This window comes from Botrytis sinoallii (genome assembly GCF_014898435.1).
Source record: "Botrytis sinoallii strain Bc 23 chromosome Unknown BSIN_018, whole genome shotgun sequence".
Lineage (NCBI taxonomy): Eukaryota > Fungi > Ascomycota > Leotiomycetes > Helotiales > Sclerotiniaceae > Botrytis > Botrytis sinoallii.
Window position 1 is genome coordinate 579,569 of NW_024066045.1, and position 20,227 is coordinate 599,795.

Consider the following 20,227-nt stretch of genomic DNA (forward strand, 5'->3'; position numbering starts at 1 on the left):
TGAGATCTTAGCGCCAATCATAATTTGTCAGAGCTCGAAAAAAAGATTCCCGCATCAAAAATAAATCTCGAATTTCGCAAGCTCAGTAACCAAAACATTCGATCCTCAATTGACAGTGCACAACACCGTCAAAATGGTTACCAAAAGCAAATTGAAGATGGCGCTTGCAGCCGATAAGAAAGTCGATTTCCAAAAACAACATCAAAAGAAACAGGCTAAGCTTGCGAGAAAGGGAAAGCCTGCGAAGGTTGAGGAGAAGAGCTCGAAGAAAGGAAAGGTTGAACAGGAATGGGAGGATGTTGAGGAAGAAAGTGGTGATGAGGAGGATGAGGATGCTGAAGAGGGTGATAGTGAAGATGATGAGGAAGAGGAGGGAGGAAATGGTCCTACTGAAGTATATGCGCTTTCAAATCCATTATTTCTCAATACTAATAATCATATAGATTGACTTCGCAGCAATCGACGAAAGTGATAGTGATTCTTCCCTTGGTGGAGATGACGATGAAGAAGAGGATGACGAAGACGAAGACGATGAAGATATCCCCATGTCCGACCTTGAAGATCTTGAAGATGAAGAAAGAGAAGATATGATCCCTCATCAACGTCTCACCATAAACAATACAATTGCTCTTACCGCAGCCCTCAAACGAATCGCTCTTCCAGTCGCAAATCTCCCATTCTCCGAACATCAATCTATTACATCTGCTAAACCTACGGAAATCGAAGATGTTTCTGATGATTTGAAGCGCGAATTGGCATTCTATTCCCAATCACTCGAGGCTGTCAAATCTGCGCGATTGCTCTTAAAGGCAGAAGGTGTTTCATTTACTAGACCTACCGATTATTTCGCGGAAATGGTAAAGGCCGATGAACATATGGAGAAGATCAAGAGAAAGTTAATCGATGAAGCTGCTGGAAAGAAGGCATCTGCAGATGCAAGGAAACAGAGAGATTTGAAGAAATTTGGAAAGCAAGTTCAAGTCGCTAAATTACAAGAGAGAGATAAAGAAAGGAAACAAACTTTGGATAAAATCAAGACTTTGAAGAGAAGTATGTCGCAATCCATTTTCAATGTAGTTTGATAACATATACTAACAAATAACAGAACGTCAAGGTGCCGACAATGAGAACACAAACGAAGCAGATCTCTTTGATGTTGCTCTCGAAGAAGAAACCAAATCTACTGGTGGTCGAAATGATCGTAAGGGAGGACCAAACAAGAGACAAAAGAAAGACGAAAAATTCGGACATGGTGGTAAGAAGAGATTTAAGAAGAGTGGTGATGCCATGAGTAGTGGAGATTTGTCTGGATTCTCGGTCAAGAAAATGAAGGGAGGTGGTGCTAAGGGTGGTGCCAAATCTCGACCTGGAAAGGCCAGAAGAGCAGGTGGAAAGAAATAGTGTGGTTAATATGAAAGGGAAAAGTATCATGGGGATAATTTGAGATTGGCGTTTTGGGGATCATGGAATGCATGTTCAATTGTTTGGGAAGATGTAGGACATGTGTGTCAGAGGAAGAACAGAGGAGATGTTGTAGAATACCATGAATGTCTTTGTCTTCATCATTATTCTTGTTTCTTGCTAGTGAGGGCGCCAAATTAAATTAAAGAAGAGAGGGATGTTTTCATACCTTCCGATGTGATTCAAATATTCCAGTTCACAAATGTTGGTTGGTATTGATCAAGATGAAACTTCTCGAGTGAAAGTTTCCACATCAAAGTTGACATACATACATATACATATGCCCCCGCCTTCAGCTTTCCTCTTTATATTATTCCTTGCTTAGTTATTATTAGAATTCGGATTTTTACTTCTGACTTCTCAAATCCTTTGAAGCATTTATTTATCCGTTCCATTGTTTATTGTTCTCTTCCTTCCTACGCTATTCTTCACTCTTATTATTTTATTCTTACACTCGATGCTTCAATCTGTCAGATCCTGTTCAAAGTATTCATTCAGTCATGTAGTCATTCATTCATTCATAACTATGTAAATAAGTAAATACGTAACCACGAATGATAAGTTCCTGCTTGCTACTCGCGCTGCTAGAAATTCTGAAATTCTGCTTTGAGGGATCTCAGTTGATTTACTTTTGGGTAGGTAGGTAGGCTCTACGTAACCGAAAAAAGAGGCCGGAATTGAGTACTATCTGAAAGGACTTGATTTTGAATCTCTTTCAATGTTATATTAAATATATATAGTCCTAATTATCAACATAAAGAAAGCTCAAATTTCTGTTCGGTCTTCTTAAATTCTAATATTTAATTTAAAATGAATTCATAATTCATTAAAGAAGTCCTTTACAAGGGTACTCCATACCCGCCTCTTTGTTACGGGAGCTGCCTCTAGGGTCACGTGGAAGTATCTAGAGATTTTTTGAGGTAGTTTAAACTAAACTTCAAGTAGGAATTTAATAAAGTAATAATTGGTTGTAATTCTTGTAATTATAGTAATGAAATTAATGATTATTTTTGAATATAAAGTTTTATATTGTAATATCACGGAGGTAATAGCTATGTCTAATGGTCACTTTGATCAGGAGATAGGTATATAGAGTGATAATAAACTAGTTTGACTTGAGGTGTGATTATAAGGATCATACCTGGTTTATATACCCTGATCAGGCGATAGAGTCGCCTAGTTAGGTATATAGGGTATACAAATGAACTGAGTGAAATAGTTTTAGTAATCATGGGATTGAGTACTCCGGAGGAGTACTAGGATTAATACCGTAGGGTTACACTATACGATGAATTCCGTGACATGTAATGAAATCCATTTCTTTATATAGATCTTTATTTTATTTAAATAGTTGGGATAGTTGATTACTTTTGGAGTATTATTGTTTTTGAGCTGTTTATTACGGAATATTAATCCTATAACTTTTAATATTTTAGCTTATTTTTTTATTCTGGGACTAACTCTTCAGGATATTATTAATTCTAATAAAGCCTTTTTGCTTATTATATTCTGTCTTTTCTAAAACTTATTATTCTAGAAATTATATTCTTTGTTTTTAGAGTATCTTATAACTAATATTATATATATATCTAAGGCTTTTTGAATATTTAGTATTCCTCAGTATACTGTAATTGAATCATTGAGATCTATAATATCATTATAGTTTATAAGTCAGTGATTCTACAGCCTGTTACTAATCCGTTGTAACACTCTTTTCGGTTACGTAGAGGTAGATTGAGGGAATTTAGTAGTTTGTAGTCTGTGGTTCATTAGTTTGTGATTTTGTAATGAGTATATAGGCATGTATGTATATATATAGCTGCGAAGCTATTATGCGGACTCTCTAAAGACGTTTACTTTTTATTTATTCGAGGAGAGCAGAGGTTGGATTTTGTATTTTGCATCTACAGATAAACTTGGCTATACCGGACTGGGATATACCGGAATCTTGAATATACCGGATTTTTTTCTCATTTTTTTCCGAAATTTGTATGAGATTACCGGAATTTCGATCAAAACCGGTATACCGAAAACTTTTTTTACGAATCCAATATAAATTTTGATAATAGATTTGGCTGAATAAGCTGTATTTTGGATGAGTAAGCTTGATTGGCTATAATCATATAATATTTTTTCGAAAATATCGGGGTTCAGAGCTGAAATCGGATATAAATTTTGGCTAGGAAGCTTGGATTACCATTTTTAATACCGAAATCATGGATATACCGGATTTGATTGGTCGAAAATTTCAGTCCGGTATAACCAAGTTCTTCTGTAGGTTATTCGCTAAGTAAAACGTCTCGTCTCATGAATCTTTCCCGCTTTCTTAAACCTACTCATCAATGTATATCTCTAGATATGTTTTAGTCCTGTTATTTTTCATATATTAAGAATTCAAAAATTGATAGATTTCGAATCCCGACTCTCGATAGATATACATCTAGCTTTTATATCTCTCGCTTTAATTATTCGCTTACTCGTCGATTTCTGATTTTGTTATTTGATTCTACTATAGTATGTTTGAGAAAGTAGTAGTAATAGTAAAACTAATACTAATACATATTAATATTATTCAGCTATTTCCAAGGCAGAATAAATCATATTTCTTATTGTAACTATTAGACAACCGAAGGTTAGCGATAGTCATGAGATTATTTGAGATTTCTCGTCTATTAATTACTCGAATAAAAAATTATATTAGAAAGGAAATATAATACAGGTAGGTAACCATTAAAATCTATATATACACTCAGCCTGAGAAGACTTACAAAGGGGATACTGAATAGAGGCAATAAGTACATACAATACAGTTATAGGATAATAACATTTTCTAGTCTTCATCTAACCTCCAACCTCCAACCTCTAACTCCCAATTCCCAGATTGATTATTCGTATACTCATTGATCATATCTTCATAGCTTTTTTCACTGCGCCCAAACGCCCAATAGTTTCCTTCTCTTTTGATCAAGCCACCACGCCGTATATCCACCGAAATAACATAACATATCATACCAGACACTATTCCCGACCAAGCTCAACTCCTTCCTCAACCCACTAAGCCCAAACCCTTAAAAACCTCATACCCATAAGATAGTTCGCTTTTGGAAGACAAAGATGGATGGGTGAATACATGTTGTCCTCGACTTCTTCAGCCCATTACACCTGATTCCTCTTCACTAAGCCCAAACCTGGACTTGAACCTACACCCTCAAACCCCTCATACCCATAAGACATTCCACTTGAGGAAGATGGAAATGAAGATGGATGGATGACGATATGCTCATGTCTATGAAATTTGTTTGGGGCATGAACCGATACTATTATATCGAATCAGTATCAGATACCATCATAAAATGTAAAGATACAGAATAAAATGAAGACTAACTATCAGACTGATGAGGATGTCTCATACAAATCCTCAGACTGAGATAAGATATAATAAGTCCGACGAGACTCATAAGGCAAGTGATGATGCCGAAGCAGATGGCGATGGTATCTTGTGGAGACATGTTGGAGGATTTCGTAACGGGTACGGATACAGGTACGGGTCGCGGGGTAATAAGGCTGACGATAGGTGGAGAAGATTACTGGACTGAATGGAAATGCAAGGCTGATATCAGCAAGGGCAGATTTTCTAGTGATTGGCTTGACGGGGCCGGGGTGGTTGGTGACTTTTGTCGTAAATATGAAGAGATGAGATGGTATGGTAATCAATTAAGTAGAAAGATGTTTCAATCCAAGTTCTTTTTGAATCCAGGTCCGATGAATGATTGATCTAAGAATCAACAAAAAATATTCTTGATGAGAGATTCTTGATACTTATATTAAACGTTTTCTGCAACCCTCTCTTCCCCCTTCCCCCTTCCCCCCTGGTAGAGGCGCCATCCAGAGTACGCATCTTTTATTCTGATCAATCATCAGAATGTTGACGTGGTGAACGATGACTTTCTGTACTCAAAATTTTCATGGCGAGCGAGGCGAGAACGCCACTATTCTCGGCGCAGCTTCGTACCCTGAAGGTGCAGCCCGCTGGAGTCCTCCGACTCCACCTTTGAAAACAGCTATCTATTGGAACTGTTGGAATTGATTAGGCTAGACAACTCTGGCATCGCCAATACTGATTACTCAGGCCACACGAGGCACCAGTCACTAGCGTTTCTAATTGGTGCCAAAGTTGTGCTAAATCGTCCTATTTAACCTCCCGTTTACCTGAATTCCCCTCAGAAGTCATGCATGTACAAAAACGCATTTTCGGCAAGCACTTACCACTCCATGCATGGATTAACCAATCGTGAGCTCCTCTCTTCTGCTTGACTCCACGCCAATCAATAAACACCATATGAGAAAACTTCAACAAGGCTGCTTCGGTGAGATCAAAGTCGTACAGAAAAATAATCTCACGAGGCTCAGATATAACAGTAAGCACCTACTTATCAGACATTCCCTCTTCAAAGAAACACAAAATCGAGTCTACAAATATCAATACATACGATGAATCCTCAAAAGTATCAGATTCAACAATTATTTTTTTCCGACTTGAAGATCCAGAAATCAGATCTAAGAATTATTCCGCCTCCCCTCCCTTTTTAACCTTTCTCTTCTTCGGAAATCCAGAGAAAAGAGCTCCAAACGGCGAGATGTTATATACATTTAACATCGATGCGACAAAGTATTCAAAGAAGACTACAGTAGCAGCAGAGCCGTCACAAAAAATTATTTCCCACCGGAATTGAGTACAAATTTGAATTTAAACCTCAAAACGAGAGCACAATACCATAGATATACAATACATTACCACGATCAAACCTTCAAAACAAGTAAAACATCATGTCATTTCAACACCTAGTTAATCTTCATCTCTCACGCCCCTGAGCCATAATTATCGAAGCTTCATTGACAAGTACTTACGTATCCCCATGAAGCACAGTACTCCAATCCAGATAATGTATGTGAGCGATGACTCGACAAGTACCTGTCTTCATGGTCGTCACACCTGTATCCTTTGAGCTAACTTCATAACAGCAGGTCCATGATCTCACGATAGATATGTAAGATTACAACTCAAACAGCCGTTAGAAAAGTATGTTCATGCTCATGCATCTTCTGAAAGAGATCCCTCCGATGTTGAAAAAATATACCCACAAAAAATCAGCTGCAATATAATAGAAGCCAATACAAAAATACGAAGAAATGGTTTTTTATGAACATAGCACTAACGAGGAGAGCTTTCACCTTGATACTATCCTCAAACTAACATACGATAGCAAACGACCCAGGACCCCAACGCGACAGACAGCTAAGGATACCGAGGAAGATCACAAGGAGTATATTTTGTTCCATTATGACTTGCAAGTTATGAAGATAACTTCACTATTAAACTTCTTCATAGAATGACATGCGTACTGCAAATCATAAATGCAGAGCTTCTTGTCGACAATAGGCACGAGGTTAGTCTCGCAAAAAGAAGACACGGACAACGATAAATAACATATTTATATAAGAGACTTATCAGGACTTATGCGCGAGGTCCTTTAATATGATACTGGTGGAAATATTCAATAATTTGTTCTCGCCTTGACTTTATCGTTTCCAGAAAAATGATAGCACATATTAAGTGCACACTGAACACCAAATGAAGATGTCTATCATTCGAACCAACAAACCGGGTTCCTCCCCCTACCACATTGGTAAGCATTGCCGCTACGGGCAACACACAACCCCAGTTCGAAGAGGAAATATTCAACACCAACCCCACCAGTGACTCTACCCATTTCTTCTGAAAGAACAAAGTGACGCGCATCGCATCGAATTTAAAGTCCCCGACCCCCAACAAACTAATATCCCAATCCATTAATTCCTCACAATCAAACAAGAAAGCTCCATCCAAACACACTACCCCCCGAAGGAACTTCCCCCCGCCACTGTGATGAAACTCAAGACATTCCCAAGACCAACTCTGTCTAGAGAGAAATCTCACGTGTGTTCCCACGCCATACTACTACGATTCGATTCACAAAATTCCCGTCAAAATGACTCTAGCCTCTAGCTCGATTTCAACTACAAGATTAGGTATACACTTCCATCCTTCCAATCTCATCCGCTGTACTTAGCTAAAGATGAATCCCTTCCACCACGCTGCCAGAATAATCTACTTCTCAATCCCTCTCAACCAGGATCCGATAACTACACGAGTGATCTTTGACAATTCGCCAAGAGATATCAAGTCATCAAGCCCAACGGCGTGGATTTCTCCGGGAATCAGATCATACCAGTTTTGCTGAGACCAAGGACGATAGTCTTACATCTATTCATCCAACTTTCTGACAACACATCAAAAACCAAAGAACTTGAACTTAGATACTGAGCAAAGAAAGCAAGATTTCCACAAGTCTTCATTTAGATACTCAAACCCCTACAAAAAACCGGGAAAGTAGATAAATGCCATGCAGACAAAGCATGCTATGGTCAATGATACAGGAAAGCACTGCACGGCAGACTTCCGCCAGCTATAAACCAAACTATGATCAATCTCCGCCAATCATAAACAAGCAAGCTGTATTAGCTTCCCACCAGACAAACAGTAAGTACCCAGGTACATGCGATATCCCCCAAACCAAACTAAATCAAAGCAACAATCATCATCATTATCTCTCTAATAAACACATACACACAACACAACAGAAAGCATACTGCAGTACCGGGTGCCCATCAAAAAACACCTACGCATCCCTCATACAGACCCCACCACACGAAATAAGATCACCATCATAAACAAATAGCGTAGAACACTATAGATATCGAGGCGGGGCGTATATCCATCCACACATGATATCCATCGTTATCATCTATCATTCTATCATCCCCCGACAAAAATTGATATCAACCACAACCACAACCACAACCACAAACACCCCCTCACCTCTCACCCCTCACCTCTCACCCCTCACTCTACCAGCACATCCCATAAACCTCATCAAAACCCACAGACCAAATTGAATTCTTAAATTCCGCAAAATAAACAATAAAGAAATATACACTCATGCATTTCGGATTCTACCACCACCACCACCACCACCACCACCACCCAAAATCCATATGTGATCTTCCACTAAAATATCCACAGAAAGTATCTATCACACATACCAAATTCCAAAAAATCCCGCGATTCCGGTCTAGTAGCATACGATCGATTTCTCTTTCCTCTTTCCCTCCTCCCGAAATCCCAAATTCAAAACTTCGTCTAGAAACTCTACCTAAAGAAGAAGAAAAAAACAACACTCTCCGAATCACTTGAATTAACCCATTCATCCCCACTCATCTCCAAAATCCCAAACCAACAAACAAGCAAGAAACGTAAAATGCAACAACGAGGTAATAACTAACCAGTAACCATCCATCACAAAGCTAACTAACCATCAAATCCATTCAATTCCCCACTCCTTGTTCGCGAATCACTGTACATGTACACCATCACATATTCAAATATTCACACTTTCAGAATTTCAAAGCCCCATCCGTTACCAACAAAACAAAACAAAACAACCCACCAAAAAGGAAAAGGAAACAGAACTTCCTATACCATACCATACCTATCCCATGGCACCCCATCGTGCCCTCAACATGCCACACCCCTCCACCCAGACCCCTCCACCCCAAACTTTCGAGGATCTCAATAACTAGGTAATCTTACCTAGACCTAGACCACCCTCTGCATCACTCAACGCGATAAATATACACCGATTCCCTGAGAAATATATACACGTATGCACCAATACCAATAGCAAGACCTGCGCCAAATACTGCAGAAACCTCCATCCCCGTCTCCGTCTCCACCTGCTGAATCTGAATATCGAAAATGATAAAATCAATAAAAAAAGAAAAAATAATTATAAAAATACAGATACACCACACCTATCAACCTAAATAATCATCAACAATTAATTAATCATTAGAATATAGAAACTCTCCCCGCCCTCTCCTCTCCCCAGAAGCTCGGTTAAACCCCTCCATATTCCACTTGAGGGATCTTCAAGAATCAACACATAAACCAAATCTTACACTCGCAACTCCATCTCCATCCATCTGCAAACCCCACAAAGACGCTACGCAAACCAAACAATACCCACCCCCTACCCCACTCCCTACCCTCGCCGAAAACCCATCTACAAATCCTATCCTCACCCCATCCATTTCATATCAATTCCCCGTACATCCCACATTCGCATTGCGCCATCAATCCAGCACACTTGGGACATGAAGATAAGAAAAGAAAGTAAAAGAAAAGAAAAGAAGAAAAAAATCACATCACAATTCCACTCCACATACCTTTCCAACTCCTCAAAACCAGACCAAAAATAAAACATACACAGCATACAAAACTTTCGCAATCAATGAACTGAACAGATACCTGTATAGATAAGTTATCGTTATAGTGAGGATATAATATCCATTTCGTGCGAAGAACAATAGGAACAAGAACAACATTAACATAACCAAACCCAAATTGAGCATGTTTTAATTTGTAAGATTACAACAAAGATGTGAATAGAATACGGATTGAGTAAATCATTATCATGACGCGAAGAATGTATCTTACACACACACATACACACATACACATAAATGAATCAAATTCAACCTCTTCCCCTAGCCTTCAATATCTAGGTGGGTATAATATATCAATCGATGTATAGCAAACGAGATCATAATCACGTGTGTTTCATAGCCCTAAGTATTATCGACTTCAAATGCAATCAAGTACTACTTATCATCATACATCACTTCTCTCTCGTTCTCATTCTCATTCCCATCACCATTCTCAAGAATGAGTGAAACTGAGAAGAGAAGAAAGCTTCGGAAGCCCTCACAATCTCACGAGCAGTGTCTGTCGTAACACGTGATATGATATACATATCACGAGACACAGACCGAAAGCAATCTCGACTCTAAACTCTAGACTCCAGACTCTGAAGTCTCGAATCTCGAATGAGTCGAATCTCAAATCTCGAAAAGAGGAGATCTATAATCCTCGGTTACTTAACCCCTACCATCCCACCCACAGACTCTCTCCTCAAGATTCACAAAGAAGAAGAAGAAACAAACTAGACACGCAGAGAATGGATCCATCACCCTGTTTATAGGCCATTCCGGTACTTGCTTGAGCCTCGAGCCTCGAGACTCGAGACGACTCAAACAAACAGATTCAGAAGGAGGTGAATAACCCGCGCAGGCTCATCATCTACCCCGTATTCTCGAAAATCTGAAACTATTCAGAATCAGAATCAGAATCAAATATCTGAAGGTAGGTATTCGAAACGAAACGAAACGGACGACGACCATCGCTTTACTTTTACTTTACCACTTGAGTTAAGCATCACGATTCGCGATTAACGACGCTCAGAGAAATCAACTAACTATCCCACAAACAAACAAACGAATTTACCTACCTAACCAGGTATCTGCACCATCGCAAAACCATATATCCCACAGAAAAAACAACAACACCAGCACTAAGAAAGAAGCAAGCATAAAACACCTCCAGTAACGGACCGAAAACATTCCGTGGAGAGGGAAACCACAGCCATAACCCCTTTCCCCCTCATCTCCAAACCCATTCCGTTTCATGCTCGCTCGCGTGTTCTGGGTTCTGGGTTCTGGAAAAGGAAAATGAAAATGAAAAATGAAAGGAAAATGAAAACTAAGACCAAGTAACAAGTGCCCTATACCAAATCTAAAAAAAATCGATAGGTAGGTACCTACATCCACAAATTTGTAATCGCCGTAATACAAAAAACAATACTGTATAAACAAATGAACTTATCTATTCGCAGTATTATTCAGATCATAACTCCGCACTCACTTTACCCTAAAAAAAATCAAAAAATCAACAAAAAAACATCAAATAATTCGAACGATAAAATATCCTCATAACAAACCCACACAAAGCGCCATCTCGCAAGTCTGTCTCTTCACATAGCACATCTCATGACACGTGCCCCCTCCTCCTTCCAGAAGATTATTTACATAAACCTTCTTTGATGTGATGCGATGCATTGCAGACAAGGACTTTATTCGCGTGCATGCATGACACCCACGTTTTTATTTTTCGGGTTCCTCTTTTGGAGGGGGGGGTGCTTATTTCGTCTCAAGCTGGTGTTTTTACGCACGTGCTTTTTTTGTTGTGATATTGTCGGATTTGGGATGCTGGAAGGTATCTAGGTATCTGGGTTACATACTACTAACCTGATTTCGTATTCGAGGTTTGTGAAAAGAAGCTGTGAGGTTGTAGTGAGAAGGAGAAGGAGACGGAGAAAGGAAAGCCGTTGTTGTAATGGAGGATGTACACATGAAAGAAGAGTTTCACAATTGGACAGAGTATCAGAATGTAAGCGCCGAGAACAAGAAGCTTAAGATAATAACCGCAAAGATTGGTTGATACAAACACGACGTGGGCAATATGATTGGTAGGATAGGATCCAAAAAAAGAATATCGAGATCATTGATGGGTAACATGTAAGCAAGAAATCTTAGTCGTGGATGAGAATTTTGAGTTGTGGATATATTTACCGGTACTTGCCTCGAGCTTACCTTAGCTACCTATGATCTCACGTCAAGGTTGATGACAAATGCTGAGGCGGGCGGCAATGAACTCACTCACTCATTGATCGGATGGATGGCCTCGCGGGTAGAAGATTGGTGGATGGGCAGCACAAGATAGAGTTGGATGGCGAAAAGAGGCGAGAGAATATGAATGGATGGATGGATGGATGGATGGATGGAATGGCACAGACGGTTTGATGACTAGGAAAGTCTCATGTGGTGGAGATGCGGTGAGGAGAGTTTTGACAGCGGTGGTGGGGATGGTGATGAGAACGGACGTTTGATGATCAAGCAAGTCTACGGGTAGGTACGCTCGGTACGTTCTTTGGAAAGGAAAAGAAAAGAAAAGATGGATATTTTGGCGCCAATAATTGTAAGTTGTGGGAGGGAAAGAAAGGAATGTGATTGGTTCATGGACAGCTTGGCTGGGGGGTTTTGTCACATGTTGACCGGAGAAGGCTTTCCTCTTCAAGCGACGCATTAATTGTCCGAGACAAATACCTATGTAGAGTTGAGAATGATTGTATTGGGGATTTGATAATGATTCTGGTATTCTCGTAGATATTGTGGACTAGAATCATCGAGATGAACAGGTCATTGTGGTTGAGATTGAAGGTCTCCAAGTCCATGAACTGCGGAATTGCGATGGTGATGTGGACGAGATAGGTAGAGACAACTTTGGATGTATCAAAGCATACCTAGGTAGTTTATTGAGTGATAATGAATCTCTTAGTTTTAGCTCCTCGTGCAATATGTATGTTCATCGATGGACAATTAAGAACGGAAGTATTCTTCCTTGGACATGCTCTTCGTCACTGTCTGATTATGTATCGTGTACGTAGATGTACTCGGAACCGATGGTCTGTTGTCCCCAAGAAATCACACGGTCGAGGTAGTTATACCCAAATCTTCTGTATCTTCACGGTAACGGGAATCTAAATTGATATGAAACAGAAAGGGCGCCCTCGTGATGGGAAAATTACGATGCAGAATGATTTCATAGCTGTTCTCTCTTTGAGAAGCGGTGTGTGCGTGATCAAGATGATGAGATCAAAACATCGTAATATTGTATTGTATGTGGTTCCTAGGAAAGGAAGAGAGGGAGGTATCGTATTGTAGGTATTGTGTTGTTCAATCATAATCAAAGTCCTTGAAACCATGAGATTAAAGATTATGCGTTGTTCAATGAGATGAAGTTTGGTACGGGACCTATCTACACTCCGTCCTCTGTTCCATTGTCCAGCTGAACGGAACGGAGTAGAGAGGATACAAATGTCTTGGCTGGTTATACAGGAATCTTCAAGAAGTTATCTACCTAGTCCTTACCTACTAATATGAACGCCCAATGTTCAGCTCTCTCGTTAATTCCGTCAGAGGCTTTTTCCTTCTAGAATAAATCAGTAAGACAGTCAGTCAGTCAGTCAGTCAGTCAGTCAGTCATCAGTCAAGTTATCTGCAAGATATCACAGTACCGGATGCCAATATCAAGGGGAAGCACGGAATGGTTAATATGTACCTACCTACATTATTACTTTTTACAGCCATCTGCAAAGAAATCCCATTGTAGAACCCTCTCCCGATATCCAAAATACATCTACAACCGACCTACTTGGTGATATCGCCACCGCGATTCGATGCAGCTTGTCCACTCCGTCCATTCTATAGGTAGAGACTAGATATCGACTAGGTCGAGCACAGGTAGTCCGTCGCAAAGATCATCCATATAGTCTCGCCTCCTCTTTCTCCGAACTTCTCTCCAGCTTCATGTGAAAATCCCAGGACGATTTGCGAGAATCTCACTGGTTGCCCACCAAGATTCTCGCTTCTGGAAATCAGCCACGGATTCACCACCAAAGACCAGAGTCCTTATCGAGGCATTTTATACTTTTTCCATTGTTCCAAATGCTTTCTCCCGTTACCGTACGTCTTTAGTTTGGCAACCCTGAGGACGATTAATGAGGACCCTGGATTTGGTTTTCAGCTGTGGAAATAATCAGTCAGAGGTTTATTGATTAGATGGATGATTGAGTTGATCAAGGTACAAATACCTACCGGCACCTATGTCCCAGACAGAGTACCAGAATACCAAGAGCCAAGAACTGAGAAAGTCACAAGCGTACCTAGATGGAGAGAAAGAAGCATCATCATGAAAGAATGATCCGAATGTTCAATGCAGATGCAGATGCAGAATGTAGAAATGTGATTTTGTACATACAAGACTACCTATTAATAAGTATAGTTTACATGCCTAGGTAGGTAACTGGTGGTATCATATGAGCTGAGCTGAGTTGAGATGAGATGAGAGAAGTGATTTACAATTGTAAACTCAAATTCAATATGATCTGATCTTGTAATGCTCTTCATCTCTTCGTTATCATGTGAAGGGGAATGAAACTCTCAAATTGTCCATCATCATTATCGTCGTGTGTTGTCGACACAATAACCGTTGACCATCCCGTTTTGGGCGTTGTTTCTTCTCCAGGACTAGGTATTATCTGTACTCGGTCATGACCTCCCTAGGCAGTATTCATCATCATCATTTGATAGTTGAGCTTCTTTCGATTTGTGTTCTTGCTCTCGTCTCCTTCATCTCGTCCGTGTCTTATTGTATTGTGTTGTATGTTATAACATTATATCAATCCATATCGTATATCTTCATCGATATATCAGTGGTCTACTCTACCATCAATATCATTGATATCCATTACTCCCATTCATATGATCCATCCCCATCTTCTTAGAGCGCGCCTACCTCGCGAGTCGCAATCTTATCAAACCCCATAAATACCTCCTGCCCAGCCAGGTACATGCATCCAATCAAGCCAGCCAGACCAAGACCCATCCTAGATTCCTCATTAAGATCGAGGCGACTTTGAGACTCGAGAGAGAGGAGTCCCATTATAACCGTAATAAAGCACGGGCGTTTTCAATATAAGCAAGCAAATCAATAAATTGAAACAGGTACGGATGAGAGAGAGACAGAGAGAGGAAGGGAGGGAGGGAGCGAAGAGAAGAGTAATGAATTGATATACTATTTACTACAAGGAATTTCAATATGTCCAAGAGAAGGGTGCCAAAGAAGAGTGCACAAGTTCACGAGGAATCAATAAAGGTTTAAAGGGATTCCAATTCATCCGATGGAGGAAGATATAGATCTATCTTGACTTACCTAGCTAGCTAGCTAGCTACTACTATCTAATAAACCTTCCTTGATACTCGAACCTTTAATTTGAAGCCTTTATTAATAAGGTATGGAATATGGAATATGGATATGGAATACTACACTAGAGATACTATCGACGCACATTATCATACATGATCACACATTATCACATACATCACCCTAAAAATAATTCTTTCTTTTTCTTTCTTTCACCATTTCCATGGGAGAAAGACCACCGACCACCGACCACCGACCACCGACCTCCAGTATCACACACATATATCCATACCACATCCATACCTACTATCCCCTATACCACACTTCATACTCCCTTCGTGCTATATAACTCGGCGATTGAAATCATCATCCATCACTGTCTGTTTGAAAGGATTCAAAGGTATCGGGAGCAAAAGCTGGATACAATAGATTCTCATCAAAAGAAAAAGAAAGAGAAAAGGAAAAGGAAAGAAAAAGGGGAAAGGAGAATCGTAGGTATAACAAGAGGAAATACAATTTCCCATCATCATAATAATAACAATAATAATAATGCTCCCAAAGTAACCCTCCAAAATTTGATCCCAATCCAATCCGATTCAATCCAATTCCATTCGACTCAACTCAACCCAACCCAGCTCAACTCAACTCAATTCATCTCAATCCAATTCTATTTCCAAGTCAAGCAGAAAGCGCTTGGATGGATTAGATAAAGCACCTAGTAAGACCCGCGACAACGGCCACCAACCTACCTTTCGAGCCTTTGGTCCTTTCTCCTGCTTTCATACCATCCTCGACCAACACACACACAGTCTCTCGAACTCTTATAATCTAAAATTTTCTATCAAAAAAAATACAAAAAAAGAGGATCACCCATTCACAACAAACCACGCAAACCACGCACACAACAAGAGGGTAACTCTTTTGCCATCCATCATCAACTCACACACTCTCGCTCTCACTATCCCTCTCGTATTCTCACGATCCCTCATCTCCTCTCCTCTCCTCTCCTCTCCATCAATCAATCATTCAAGAGTAATCCAACCTCTCTTGCTTCATTTTCCATCCTATACTATATCTACCGACCTAAAACACTTTCTCCGACGTTGGTACATTAATTTGGATCATCAATGACGATTCAGTGATTATTGTCTGTTCGTCTGTCTCACTTCTGGCTTGCGACATCTTTCCTCTTCCTTTTTTAAGATTCCAGCTTAGTCTCAAATTTCAAATCAGTCATCCATCGTACCCTACCTCAACAAAAGAGTCCCAAGAAGATCTCAAGACTTGCATTTGAAATCCGCAAGTATTCTAGTCCATCTCACCACGATCCATCAATTCATCAAATTACATTGTTGGTAATACGATCACTTGTCTTCCCCCTAAATATAATTCCCATCTTTGTGGCAGGCTCGCCTCCGAAACACTTCGATCGATAAAAATCATCCTCTCTTCGTCAGCCGCCATCTGCGGATCAAACTTCCATCATGAGGGAAGTCAACTTCAGCATCCCCAATGTCAATAAGGCTTCGGTCGGTATCACGACAGCGTTGTACGATCGTCGAGCCCTTGATTGTACTTCGACACTACCTTTGATCAATTCGCTCAATCATCTTGCTTATCTCACCACTTCATCCGCTAGAATTAGAGATATCCTGACGGTCGATGGAGGTGTCGAAAGATTAGTATGCCTTTTGAAGGCTGGGCGGACCAAAGATATGATGGACATGTGGAAATGGAATTTGGCATTTCAATGCGTCGTCAACATTGGTGTGCGAGGTTCGGAAAACGTTCGAACCAGGGTTGTTGAAGCAGATATGGTTCCCGTCATCGCAACAATTCTCGACAATTACATCAAAGTGGTTGATAGATGCAGAGAGAAAGCCGAAGAAGCCAAGCAGAAAGCTTTGTTGGAACATAGACATCAGAATGGGAGATCAGGGGAACATCGAAGTACACACAAGGGGCCTTCATTTGGCAATCGAGCATCGCGATTTGAATCCGAATTTCGAGCATCAAGACGTCAACCTCCTCCACCTTCTATCGACATCCCCTCGAATCTTTCGGGTACCGCATTGACGAATGGATCAGATGCCATGGATATTACACCAACGGGGCCTCAATTCGCTCTCACATCTCCTCCAGAGCGAACTACATTCTCTGTTCACAGACATCATCACCATCATAGAAATCAAGATGCAAGACAGCATTTCTTGTCACCACGCCACAACATTCAACCACTTGCGACTGCGGTTCCTTCGATGGACGCAGCTGATGGATTTAACATCAGACCTGTGCGAGATGTTGACCGTTTACCATCAATGCTACCAGGATTTCAAGGTGGCCTAGCATCTCAACCCGAATCACCAACAACTCCTCTACCTCCTGCACAAATGCGATCACCTACTGTTCGAGCGACATCAATGTCTGTTGGCACACCTCGATCACGAAGACGTCCATCTATCAGACATCAAGTTTCATCCGCTGCAGATACAGAAGATATGAATGCCGATAGCATGGCATCTGATGAATCCGGGGAACCAGAAATTACCGGCGTAAGCACAGCGGACATTCAAGCCACCAATGTCAATATTCAAGATGTCAATATGGATGAAAACGATTCAATGCTCACAGCTGTTGAAACACCCCTTGGTCTTACCACTCCAACCGTTTCCGAAGCACAGGATGCCGGGACATTCAATATCACTCACCGATCTGCCATGGACGGTAGCATGATTAATGATGCTACAACCCCAACGGGACCAACCATTGGTCTTTCACCAGCTCAACCTCCAACTGTTAATACACCACCCACCATGCCACCTACCACAATTCCAAGATACTTCTTAGATAGACCAACACCACCACAAGGACAAGTTTTGGCAGCCATGCCCAGAGATGAAGATGTATTAATGTCTCTTCAACTTTTAGCATACGTTTCGAAATATTGCAACTTGAGATCCTACTTTCAACAATCTCACTTGGTTCCCAAACTTAAAATTGGTTCCGAACTTCAACTTTTAGATGTTGATGAGACCAACGCTACTACCCCAGCCGCATGCTCATCTCACTCTCACGATGAGGAGGCGGAAGAAGAAGAATATTTACTTCCAGACGATTTCAATATCTTTCCATTGGTCGAAAAGTTCACCGTCAGGCATCATAGTCAAGATATGCAATACTGGGCAGGAGTTGTTATGAGGAACTTGTGCCGAAAGGATGATGCTCGTGGAGGTATCAGACAATGTGCATATTATCAATGTGGAAAGTGGGAGGAATTTACTCGACAATTTGCAAAATGCAGAAGATGCCGAAGAACAAAATACTGCAGCAAAGAATGTCAAAAGAGTGCATGGGTATTTCATCGACATTGGTGTGTTCAAGCATCTCAATGATTCTATCATTCATCAACAATCACGGACGAAAATTTTATCTTTGTGGCCATTGGCTATAAATTGACAAAAGAAAAACGAATTTCATAATGTCTTTACGACACCAGCGACTCAATCGAGATTTCTTCTGTCAAATCATATCAAACAACATCAGCATATCCATGGCGTTTTTTAATATCATAGGTGGTTTCAAATACGATACCTTTGCAGCAGGCAAACTCAAGGCCAAGATAATTGGTCTTCATCGCAAATATTTCAGTTTGCCCTTGTTCATCACATCCTCCATTAAGATTTATATCGATTCGATTCGAAGCGGCATTAAAACATGAATATGATAGCATACGATTCGAATGATTTGAATGAATGGAGCACGAATTTCTTTTGTCATACCTTTTCTGGCATACCTTTTTCTTTCTCTTGAGAATTCGACTTAGTCTTGAAATCAATATCTTTTTCTTTTTCGATACCAACGTGGAGGGAATGATTGAAATGGGTTTTTACATGATATGCTATGAGCAAATCATTAAATGCCGTTTTGTATCATTCAAATATATATCTTCAACCTCTCAGTCCATTCATCTTCAATCTAACCGGCTCTTGGGAAAACTCGAACTCAACTTACCTATTTATTATATTATTCATTTGGATTTTTCATGTGTGATGGATGGAATGGGGAGTTGGACGACTTTGATTATGTCTTGGGGAATTTTGAGTGAATGCCTAGGGGGTTGATGGTTTTGATGGGTGAATGCATATGTTGGAGCGAAAGCGGGGGTGTAGTGGAGTTTTCTTTTTTGAAGTATTGTTTACATGGCATGCTGAGATATCAAATTATATTGGGAGGGAAAGGAATTGGATGAGATGGGGGTAGAGAAAGAGGAAAAGAATGGATGGATGGTATGATGAGGTGGTGGGAAATGAGATGATAGTTATTGGATGGGAAAGAAAGATGAGATGGGGTGGAAATGAAAAGGAAGGATAGGAAAGGGATTGGAAGGAAAGAAGAGAGTGAAAGGAAAAATGAATACGATACCATATATCACATACTGCTCTTGGGGCAGGGGTGTGCAGGAAGAAGTTGAAAATGGATAGTGAATAGTGCATAGCGAATAGCGAATAAGTAGATACCAGATTAAGTTTATGAAGAGAGGAATCAATTGAGGAATCAATTTTAATCAATGTTAAAGAAAGGTTTGTGTGTTTGTAATGAGTTGGTGATGGCTTAGTGGATGCTATTTGTGATGAGTAGATGAATAAGTGAGTGGATGAACGATTGAATGATTGAATGAATGAATAGATATTAAGGTATAGATTTAAAATAAAGATGAAGATGAGGATGAGGATGAGGATGAAGTGGTTTGCTTAATGTAATATGTAATATGATATATGATATAATGTCATATAATTTGTAGTATATATATAGTATTGGAGTAGATAAATAATAAATAAATAGGTAAATGAATAACAAGTAAGTAAGTAAGAAAAAACTCATTTAAATCGAGTTTTTTTCCGATATTAAATCTAACATATTAGAAATATTAGTTTAATATTATGTTTATTGAATATAATATTGAATTTAATATATATAGATTATATTAGATCTGATATATAGCTGAAT

General features: G+C 39.9%; 4 protein-coding genes across 4 annotated transcripts; 3 read left to right on the forward strand and 1 right to left on the reverse strand.

Moving 5' to 3' along the window:
• Nucleotides 1–133: 133 nt before the first annotated feature.
• Nucleotides 134–1,401, forward strand: EAF02_009146 (uncharacterized protein; the record flags this gene model as incomplete). Its single annotated transcript, XM_038905194.1, has 3 exons — nt 134–394; nt 444–1,050; nt 1,106–1,401. The coding sequence occupies 3 exons, from the start codon at nt 134–136 to the stop codon at nt 1,399–1,401; spliced, it is 1,164 nt and encodes a 387-aa protein (XP_038755091.1).
• A 3,216-nt stretch (nt 1,402–4,617) lies between these two features.
• On the reverse strand, nt 4,618–4,970 carry EAF02_009147 (uncharacterized protein; the record flags this gene model as incomplete). The annotated part of the gene is made up of 2 exons (XM_038905195.1): nt 4,618–4,778; nt 4,847–4,970. The coding sequence occupies 2 exons, from the start codon at nt 4,968–4,970 to the stop codon at nt 4,618–4,620; spliced, it is 285 nt and encodes a 94-aa protein (XP_038755092.1).
• A 3,849-nt stretch (nt 4,971–8,819) lies between these two features.
• Nucleotides 8,820–9,141, forward strand: EAF02_009148 (uncharacterized protein; the record flags this gene model as incomplete). Its single annotated transcript, XM_038905196.1, has 2 exons — nt 8,820–8,832; nt 8,960–9,141. 2 exons carry the CDS (start codon nt 8,820–8,822, stop codon nt 9,139–9,141), a joined length of 195 nt encoding a protein of 64 aa, XP_038755093.1.
• A 7,563-nt stretch (nt 9,142–16,704) lies between these two features.
• EAF02_009149 (uncharacterized protein) lies at nt 16,705–18,612 on the forward strand (the record flags this gene model as incomplete). Its single annotated transcript, XM_038905197.1, has 1 exon — nt 16,705–18,612. The coding sequence occupies one exon, from the start codon at nt 16,705–16,707 to the stop codon at nt 18,610–18,612; it is 1,908 nt and encodes a 635-aa protein (XP_038755094.1).
• Between the last annotated feature and the right edge of the window lie 1,615 nt (nt 18,613–20,227).